Here is a 10131-nt window from a genome sequence, read left to right as displayed (position 1 = left end):
AGGCAGGACACGAGGCAGGAAACCAGGCTAGGTCAGGCACAGGGTCTCAGGCAGGTTCTAGCAAACAACAATGTTGCTCCCACAACTTGGGGTGGGGTCCGACAGCCTTTTATCTTTGTCGGGGAAACGGCCGGTCCTGATCCCCCGGTGACTCAACTCCCTGTCTCGCCCGAAGGCGAGCACTCCTCCTGCGAGTACTCAGGTCTCTCCTTCTCTCAGACCTGAGTCTCTGCAGCTTGGGAGATGTTGTGGGTTACTAGACCCAGAGGCCGCCTCAGCCTCTCCTGGCCAAACTGGTAGTGGAGCAGCTGTAAGTGATGGCCCAGCTGAAGGCAACGAGGTAATCCCTGCATCTGGCTCCCAGTATGTTTCCGAGCACAATTTGAAGTGTTGGTGTTGACCTTTAAAGCCCTAAACGGCCTCGGCCCAGTATACCTGAAGGAGCGTCTCCACCCCCATTGTTCTGCCCGGACGCTGAGGTCCAGCGCCGAGGGCCTTCTGGTGGTTCCCTCATTGCGAGAAGCAAAGCTACAGGGAACCAGGCAGAGGGCCTTCTCGGTAGTGGTTCCCGCCCTGTGGAATGCCCTCCCATCAGATGTCAAAGCGATAAACAACTACCTGACATTCAGAGGACATCTTAAGGCAGCCCTGTTCAGGGAAGTTTTTAATGGGTGATAATTTAGTGTATTTTTGGTTTCTATGGAAGCCGCCCAGATTGGCTGGGGAAACCCAGCCAGATGGGCGGGGTACAAATAAAAAATTATTATTATTATTATTATTATTATTATTATTATTATTATTATTATTATCTGGAGCCAGGGCAGGCTCAGGCCCCTGACTCAGCCCAGCTGGTGCTTGTTGCAGTGGAACCTGTGCAGACTGGGGCTCTTCAGAATCAGGCCCCAGACTTGGTTTAATGCCGCCTGAGGCAAAGGATCTGGTGCGGACTGAGACTCCTCTGGTTCTGAGTCCGAGCCCGAGTCCCAGGCCATCACAGGGAGGCACATCCACAGCCCGAAGCGTCCATAAGATGAAGTGCTGTGTCTGCGCATGCACGCGGCGCAATTCTGAGCTGCTGCACATGCACGAACAGCGAAACCCGGAAGTAACCAGTTCCGGGACTTCCGGGTCTGCCGCTGTCCATAACATGAAATTCCGTTACCCGAAGGCAACATATCCAGAGGTATGACTCTACATGTTTTTAGAGATCACCTCTCATCCTTTTGTGTAACTTGCCTGAACAAATGTGGAAATATGCTTCATCTGTTAACTTGCTTGATTTTATTAAAGATGCTACTTATTGTTGCTCCTATGTTATTTCAGACTTGATGGTATAATGGCCCTATCCACCCCACATGACACTTTCCCCCAGGGATATAAACAGGGTGATATCCCATCTGATCCCCACAGCAATAGGGCTGCCACTGCCCCCACTTTGCTACTTAACCATTTCAACTTCATTTCCTCATTTCTGCCACCCAAAAGCTGATTCTCAAATGAGAAGACGAAGTGAGGGCAGCATGTCTTTCGAATTGAGCTCTATGGAGCGAAGAGGAAATTTAAGCTACAGCCCTGGGCCCACTTCCCGGCAACAAGTCCTTTTCAACTTAATGGGATTTACTTCTGAGTAGACATAGGAGTGCCTATGTTTTTATATATAGACGAAAAGGATTTGCTCACAGGTTTTGGTGATTCTCTTCTTCACACAGCACATTGTGTGGTGTTGGCCACTGACTTGCACTCCCTCTTAAAGGCAATAATAATAATAATAATAATAATAATTCTTGAAAAAGATAATTTAAAAAACTCCTCCAGAAAAAAAATTCCTCCAAAAGAATCAAGTCTTTTTAAAAAAAAAAATCCCTAAAAAAGTCCTTAAATGAATCCTTCCAAAAATTGTTCAGTAGCACTTAAGTTTGTTGTGGGTATGAGCTTTTGTGTGCATGCACACTTCTTCAGATACACGGAAGCTTTTTCCTATAAGACCAATTGCAGTCGTTAACAGTCATCAACAGGTTTACCACACCTATTAGCCAATCACCCATTCCCACCACCCTTCTGAGTAATACCCCACCCCGCCCTCTCACTGTTGTGCCCTCTCACTGTTGTTCGTCTCCACAGCTTCAGCTTATTCAGAGGTAGACTGCCTCTGCGCCAGGAGGTTCCTCATAGTATGATGTTGTGTTCTGGCAGCCCCAGAAACACTTCCCCTCTGACCTGACCTGCTGCTGCCACGGGGCCTGTGCAGATAACACATATCTTCATGATGAACATAAGCAAAACATTAATGTCTACATTGAGAGAAACTGCTCCCCCACTACTTTTTGTGTGTCCTCCCAGAAATATCCCACCTCCAAAAGCTTTCAGAAGTCTCCCCAGGGACACCTCAGCCCTTTCTTAAGCTCTGGACCCTTCTGCAAAAGGAAACAGAATCTATGAGGATCCAGAATCTGAATCTGAATGCAGTTTCTGGTGGATTTATAATGGCCTTAATTGTTTTCTCTTCATTTCTATACTTAAAAATATACCCAAATTAAGGGAAAATAAAATCCTCACTTCAGCATGGATCAAATGAAACAGAGTAAAATTTGTAAAAGGATCAACATTGAACATCATAATCTATTTATAATATATTTTTATTAGGAATATTGATCACCAACAATAATAACTTTAACAGTACAGTGGTACCTTGGTTTGCGAACAGTCTAGTTTGCATACGTTTTGGATTACAAACACGTCAAACCCGGAAGTGCGTGTCCCGGTTTGCAAACTTTTTTTTGGATTATAACACATTTTTTCTGGATTACAAACTTTTTTTTTTAGAGGCCCCATTGGCGAAAGTGCGCCTATTTTGGTTTACGAGCGGACCTCCGGATTGGATTATGGTTGTAAACCAAGGTACCACTGTATCTAAAAAACACCAGATATTCTCAGCCCAAAGCCTCCTGCAGCAGCGCCTCCAGCTCTCCTTCAGTTTCATTGGATCACTCCAGGAGCTAAGATCATGAAAGATCTCCCTATCCATTTTCTCAGCATCTGCACCACGTTGCCAATCCCTCTTCAGAGATGTGCTCCCAAACCCTCATTGTGAAGTTCTTATATGTTGCAGCTCATGTTCAGGTATTCCTGTATCAACAGTGAAGCTCTGAAAGGGGATTTAAATCCAGTTTGGGTTCTGCCATGACCCCAGCTTTCTTGCCTTTCTCCCACAATGGTGTCTGCCATGGGTGTAGACAGAGGGGGGTTGGGAGGTCAGCTGCCACCCTAAATCAAGTGAATAAATAAAAACACAATTACCTGACCAACTGTGTCATAGATTGCTCGGTTCTGCCTCCCTCCCCCAATCCCTGGCTGCATTTCAGTTTGTGGAAAACCTTCTTTCTCCTTCTTTGGTGATCACTCGTAGCCGAGTAAGATTGTCTTCCATAAACACGGTTTTAGCAATGAGTCCGTGACTGTGGAGGCCAATTCTGGACCCACACTTCCTTCCACAGTGGGGACATTGGTTTCCGGGCGGGAGTTGATCACGGTGTGGATTTGCCAAGCGTGCCTTCCTCTTAGCATGTGACATGGGTGCTGGGAAAGCTGTCCCCCCCCAATTTCTTTGCCCCCCTAAATTTTCCAGAGGCAAGTAATTAAATAAGCAAGAAAGCCTTACTTTCTCCTTGTTTTATCAGGCTTCTTTCTCTCAGAGGCCAAGCAAACCCCAAGGTATGAAAAAAATAAGATGGGGTAGCTGAGCCAAGCGGAAACCCCGTATTTGCAATGTGTGGGGTTGGTTCTCTCTTCTCTACATGTGCAGTTGGGGGGGGTTCTTTGAGGAAGACTCAGCTGGGTTGTGAGAAAAAGGGCCTCTTGAGAACAAAGCTCTCCCAGTTTGGTGGAGCAAAACTTCTCAGGTGGAGAAGAGAGAATTCTGGTGGATTCTGCTGAAATGCATGGGAGAAACTTCTGGGCTAGGAGGGCTAGCAATCCTATACAATCTGGGTTGGTTTCAGGTATGTCCTACTCAGAGTAAGCCCATTGAAATAAACGAGCCTAAGATAGTCATGCCTATTGACTTCAATGGGTCTGTTCTGAGCAGGACTTAAATACTACCCACTTTTTGCCAGAATAAATAATGACAATGGGGCTGTGGAGGCGATTGAAGAGAGAATTCTGGAGGATTTTGTTGGACTGCAGGGGCTGCTTGGAGAGGGGTGGTGGGGACATTTATTAAACCGTTTCCTGATGTTGGTCTCTGCAACTTCAGCATGTGTTCCAAGTCCTTTGGACAAGTGAGACTCAGCCTTATCTGCCATGGCAGTGAGAAAACTGAAGAACCAGGGTCAATGGCCAAGGAGAGGGAACATGACAGGAACATTTCTGACATAGTCCCACTGCTGAAATGGGAAGAGGAAATGAAGGCAGGTCGTCTTTTTAATCTCTTCAGTGGAGCAAAGAGGAAATAAATGCCACATCCTTGTGCCCACTTTCTCCCCCCATCCCAATAAAATATATCCTCCTGTGAAAGCCTTTTAAGAAATGATATCTCTCCCCCCCCCCAGACCATTAGAGGGGCTGGAGATGGGACCAGGTGGACAGGACTGGGAAGACGCTGGAGCTGGAGAGCAGCTTAGAAATTCCCCACCCTCCATCCCATGTTCTCAGTGGCTGCAGATTCGTGTCCAATGGTCCCGTGGGAATGTGCATCACAGGAGAGGGTTGGGCTCCGGCTGCGATGCTCCTCGGAGTCTGAACTTTTGTGTCTTGCAGCTGGAAAGGGGCGCGTGAGTTTGACCGACTGGGTGGGAGGAGCTTGCAAGATTCAGATTCATTCACTGGCTTTCAAATAAGTCTGAGGCTGACGTGAAGCTCATAAAAAACTCGCTTCCCTCCACCTCTCCTTGGAAAATGGCTCCTTAAATCGGCAGCCAGGATATTTCCCCTTTCTTTTTAATATACAAATCCCCATGCCCCAAAGACTCTGTGTCCCACCTAACTCCCCCTCTCTTCAGGCAGCTGTGATCCCGAGCCATCAAGCCTGAATTTCCTGGAAAGGAAGCACGCCCATTTGCAGGCGCAAAAGAGAGAAAACGAAACCAACTCTCTCTTCCTGGTGAGGCAGCAGCCATGGCTGCTTCTGGGGGTCCCGTGCAGGATCTCTGCGAGGAAGCCACTTGCCCCATCTGCCTGGAGTATTTCAGGGATCCGGTGATCATCCCGGAGTGCGGGCACAACTTCTGCCGAGCCTGCCTGATCCAGTGCTGGGGGGAATCCGAGGGAGAGGCTTCCTGCCCTCAGTGCAGGGAAATCCTTCAGCAGAGGACCCTCATCCCCAATCGGCCGCTGGCAAATGTTGTAGAAAAACTTACAGTCGGGAAACTCCGTCTTCATGAGGAAAAGGGGGCCGAAGGAAAGGGGAGGGTCTGCGGGAAGCACCAGGAGCCCCTGAAGCTCTTCTGCAAGAAGGACGAAAGCCCCATCTGTCTCGTGTGTAATGTATCCAAGGAGCACAAAAGCCACGAGGTGATTCCTCTGGAGGAGGCGTCCCAGGAGTACAAGGTGAGAAATCTCTCTGGGTTTCGTTTGGGGATGATGAGGGTGAAAGAGCTACAGAGAAGGGGGTATTGCAAGAAAACGCTTTAATATATTCTCCCCTCTGGCAGCCAAAGAGTCACTCGCCAGCAGGAGCTTTTGTGCAGCCTTCTAAAAACTAAACTTCGGAAACTCTGTTCAATAAACATTTCTTTCTTCCTTTCTGGGGATTACAGTGCCCCTAATAGTAGATAGGTAGCTGTGTTGGTCTGCCATAGTCAAAATAAAAAAATTCCTTCCAGTAGCACCTTAAAGACCAACTAAGTTAGTTCTTGGTATGAGCTTTCGTGTGCATGCACACTTCTTCAGATACACAGTGCCCCTAATGTCCCCCTGCAGGAGAAACTCACCCCCAGTTCATCCTCTGGAAGCAGCTCCCTTAGGAAAGGGCTGGAGGGTGGGGCAGTGCAGGTGGCAGGGATAGAATAGAAGAGTTGGAAGGGACCCTGAGGGCCATCTAGTCCAACCCCCCGCAATGCAGGAATTCTGCCCACAGCCATCCCTGGTTGGGCTCCAACCACCAACCTTCTGGTTAACAGCCAGACACACTGACCCATTGCGCCACAGGCTCCCAGGATGACGAAGGCAAAGACCACAGTCTTTGGGGCAGGGAGCAAGCAGGTGATTCATCTTTCCTGTTATTATGAATTCCAACAGAGAAAAAAAGCAAGTAAACTTTGATTTTGATTTGTTTGGTTTTGTTTTCAGGATCAGATCAGCACCTGCCTAGACAACATGAAAAAGGAGAGAGAAAAATTTCTGGTGTTTAAAGCAGACGCAGAAAAGGAAAGTCAAGACCTGCTTGTAAGCATAATTGTTTCTTTTAAGGTCTTGGGGGGGGGGGCAATGAATGTGGAATACAGAAAGTGGTTTCTTTTTGAACAGCCCCATCTCCCACAGAGCATGAAAGACCATTTAAAGGAGGGGGTGGACTTGTAAGTTTTTATGGAGTTCTTTCTCTGCTGAACATGTCAGAAGTGGCCTTCCAAGGGAATTGGGATAACTGACCTCTTCATCCTCAAGAGCAGACTAGATGCCTGATATTGGCCCACTGTTCTCTTCTTTCAATCTCTTTGCTGCAGAAACAAACAGGTGCAGAGAGGGAAAAGATGGTGGCTGAGTTCAGGCGACTGCACCAGTTTCTGGAAGAACAGGAGAAACGTATTCTGGCCCAGATGGCAGAAGTGGAGAAGGAGATTGCAGCCCAAAGGGAGGAGCACCTGGCCAGACTCTCCAGGGAACTCTCCTCTCTTGACAGCCTCATCCGGGAGATGGAGGAGAAGCTTCAGGAACCAGCGAGTGAACTCCTGCAGGTGAGGCCTCATCCTGATGTGAGAGGGTGGAGTGGGCTGCTTCAGACTATAGGCATTTCTTAGTCACATAAAAATGCTGAAGGAATGAAAACAGTACATGAAGGGTGAAATACGTCAGTACAGGGGTTGCAAAAGGGGCCCTGCTAGATCAAACCACAGGCTCCATCATTCTAGCATTGTGTTCTCTCATTGGCCAACCAGAGGTCTCTGAGAAGCCTAAAAAAATTAGTGATCTCCAAACCTGTGATTCCCAGAAGCTGGTACTCAGCTGCTTAGCATTTATAACTGAGTGGAGAAATGGCTCCACTAATTTCTTTCTTTCTTTCTTTCTTTCTTTTTCTTTCTTTCTTTCTTTCTTTCTTTCTTTCTTTCTTTCTTTCTTTTTTTCCAGGATATTGGAAGCTTGTTGCAGAGGTAAGTGATGGGAAACCCCTGCCTCATTATGTTACTACTTTCTCCCTACTTTAAATGTAACCACAGGGCTAAAAGGTATTAATAACTTTAATCCTTTGAAATGCTTCGATAAAACTGATGCAGTTCTAGATCTCTTTCTAAGGACCTTGTGTTGTTATTTTTCTTCTAAATAATTCATCTGCATACATTCAGTCTTATCTCCATATATTCCCTTCCATGTACTATGGAAGCAGGTGTGTGTCGGGTTTCCTTCAACTTCTTAGATGCTTTCTAGATGCAGACGTCAGCTAGATGCTCCTTTTTGCCATAGGAAGAACCCTGCTCCCAAGTCTTCATGATATATCCATCGTGCCTTTATCATCAGAATGAGACACCTGCCTTGTCAGAAAGCTCCTTGCATTGGAAGGATGGTGGCTTGACTTTGTTCTTCTCCTCCCAGGTCTCAGGAGAAGGAGAACTTAGAGGATCCTCCGGTGGCTTTTCCTCCTGCCCTGAAGTGGAAGATCTGGGACTTCAAAGATATAAATCCCTTCCTGGAGGGAGTCATGAAGAAATTCAGAGGTAGTAAAGAAGGGCTGTGAGGATTCTATACTAGATATTTCAAAGTGTTCATGAAAGTGTCCAGGTCATTTGTAATATTAGCAATGCCAGGAAAATGAAAGGTTTATGTATTTATCCTCTTTCAATATCCTGATACCACCCTTTTGTATACACATGACTCACAACATACGCTAATTTTACTCACAGTCACAGCTTGATGGGGATCACAAATAAATAAATAGGAAGTGGGGAGGAAACAATTACTTGTTGGGAGGTGGAGGCTCTTGTGAGAAATGGTGCTCTTAATCCTTCCATGAAAATCGCTTTAAAGCTCTCTGCATTGCTTAGTAGGCTGTGAGAGTCTCTTGTGGGGCCATAATAATAATAATAATAATAATAATAACAATAATAATAATTTATTATTTATACCCTGCCCATCTGGCTGGGCCTCCCCAGCCACTCTGGGCGGCTTCCAAAAAATATTAAAATACTATAATACATCAAACATTAAAAGCTTCCCTAAACAGGGCTGCCTTCAGATGTCTTCTAAAAGTCTGGTAGTTGTTGTTCTCTTTGACATCTGGTGGGAGGGCATTCCACAGGGAAGGCGCCACTACCAAGAAGGCCCTCTGCCTGGTTCCCTGTAACTTGGCTTCTCGCAGTGAGGGAACCGCCAGAAGGCCCTCGGTGCTGGACCTCAGTGTCCGCGTAGAACGATGGGGGTGGAGACGCTCCTTCAGATATACTGGACCAAGGCCGTTTAGGGCTTTAAAGGTCAGGACCAACACTTTGAATTGTGCTCGGAAACATACTGGGAGCCAAAGTACCGTATTTTTCGCTCTATAACACGCACCTGACCATAACACGCACATCATTTTTAGAGGAGGAAAACAAGGGGGGGGGGGGATTCTGAATGAAACAGTGGATGTATCATTTTTGTGCTTCATGCTGTGGCCACAGACATGTGATCTGATGGTGAATTTGGGGGTGACCCAATGCAAAAATCCTGAGAATCCATGTGGATCCATGCTTTGTAACCACGTTTTTGCACCACTGCAGTCCCAGGCAACAGTGGGTGCGTGATTTTTGGGGGGCAGGCTGTAGCCACGGACATGCTATGTGATCTGATGGTGAATTTGGGGTGACCCAATGCAAAGATCCTGAGGATCCATGTGGATCCATGCTTTGTAACCACATTTTAAGTGGGGAGGGAAGGAAAAACACAGAAGGGACAAGGAGCACGAGAGGGGTGTGCAGAGAAGCAGCTGGCTAAGAATGCAGGAGAGGGTAGCCAGGGCAGCTGGCTACCAGCTCCATCTGTTACACAGGCTGAGACCCTATCTGCCCGCAGGCTGTCTTGCCATGGTCTAGTTATCTCCCACTTGGACTACTGCAGTGCACTGTACATGGGGCTACCTTTGAAGGTGACCCGGAAACTACAACTAATCCAAAATGCAGCAGCTATACTGGTGACTGGGACTGGCTACTGAGACCATATAACACTGGTCCAGAAAGATCTACATTGGCTCCCAGTACGTTTCTGAGCAGAAGTCAAAGTGTTGGTGCTGACCTTTAAAGCCCTAAAACGCCTCGGCCCAGTATACCTGAAGGAGCCTCTCCACCCCCATCGTTCAGCCTGGACACTGAGGTCCAGCGCCGAGGGCCTTCTGGAGGTTCCCTCCCTGCGAGAAGTGAGGGCCACAGGGCCTTCTCAGTAGGGACACCCACCATCTGGAACGCCCTCCCTTCAGATGTCAAGGAGATAAACAACTATCTCACTTTTAGATGACAACTGAAGGCAGCCCTGTATCAGGAAGTTTTTAATGTTTGATTTTTTACTATGTTTCAATACAGTGGTACCTCGGGTTAAGTACTTAATTCGTTCCGGAGGTCCGTACTTAACCTGAAACTGTTCTTAGCCTGAAGCACCACTTTAGCTAATGGGGCCTGCTGCTGCTGCCGTGCCGCTGGAGCACAATTTCTGTTCTCATCCTGAAGCAAAGTTCTTAACCTGAAGCACTATTTCTGGGTTAGCGGAGTCTGTAACCTGAAGCGTATGTAACCTGATGCATATGTAACCTGAGGTACCACTGTATATGCTGTGAGCCACGCAGAGTGGCTGGGTGGGGTATAACAACAACAACAACAACAACAACAACAACAACAACAACAACAACAACAACAACAACAACATCTCCTCAAGATTGTTGCTGATGGGGAGATCTTCTGGGGGTCCTGCTCCTCCTCTCAGGTCTGAGCAGGCCTGAATCTTGACATCGCCCCTGCC

General features: G+C 47.2%; 1 protein-coding gene and 1 long non-coding RNA gene across 2 annotated transcripts in view; both read left to right on the top strand.

The window, feature by feature from the left end:
* Positions 1–293: 293 nt before the first annotated feature.
* On the top strand, positions 294–1305 carry LOC308581383. Its single transcript, XR_014005037.1, has 2 exons — positions 294–363; positions 820–1305. It is a non-coding gene; the product is annotated as an uncharacterized lncRNA (long non-coding RNA).
* Positions 1306–5064: 3759 nt separating this feature from the next.
* The window catches only part of LOC308579775 (uncharacterized protein), a 78374-nt gene continuing 73307 nt past the window's right edge, over positions 5065–10131 (top strand). The window contains exons 1-5 of the mRNA XM_081180708.1: positions 5065–5544; positions 6286–6381; positions 6660–6890; positions 7282–7304; positions 7744–7865. Coding sequence (XP_081036834.1) covers positions 5113–5544; positions 6286–6381; positions 6660–6890; positions 7282–7304; positions 7744–7865 — 904 coding nt within the window. The 5' untranslated portion in view covers positions 5065–5112. The remainder of the gene's footprint in view (positions 5545–6285; positions 6382–6659; positions 6891–7281; positions 7305–7743; positions 7866–10131) is intronic.

Source organism: Podarcis bocagei (genome assembly GCF_964188305.1).
Source record: "Podarcis bocagei genome assembly, chromosome: 2".
Lineage (NCBI taxonomy): Eukaryota > Metazoa > Chordata > Lepidosauria > Squamata > Lacertidae > Podarcis > Podarcis bocagei.
This window is presented reverse-complemented; position numbering and strand designations above follow the sequence as displayed.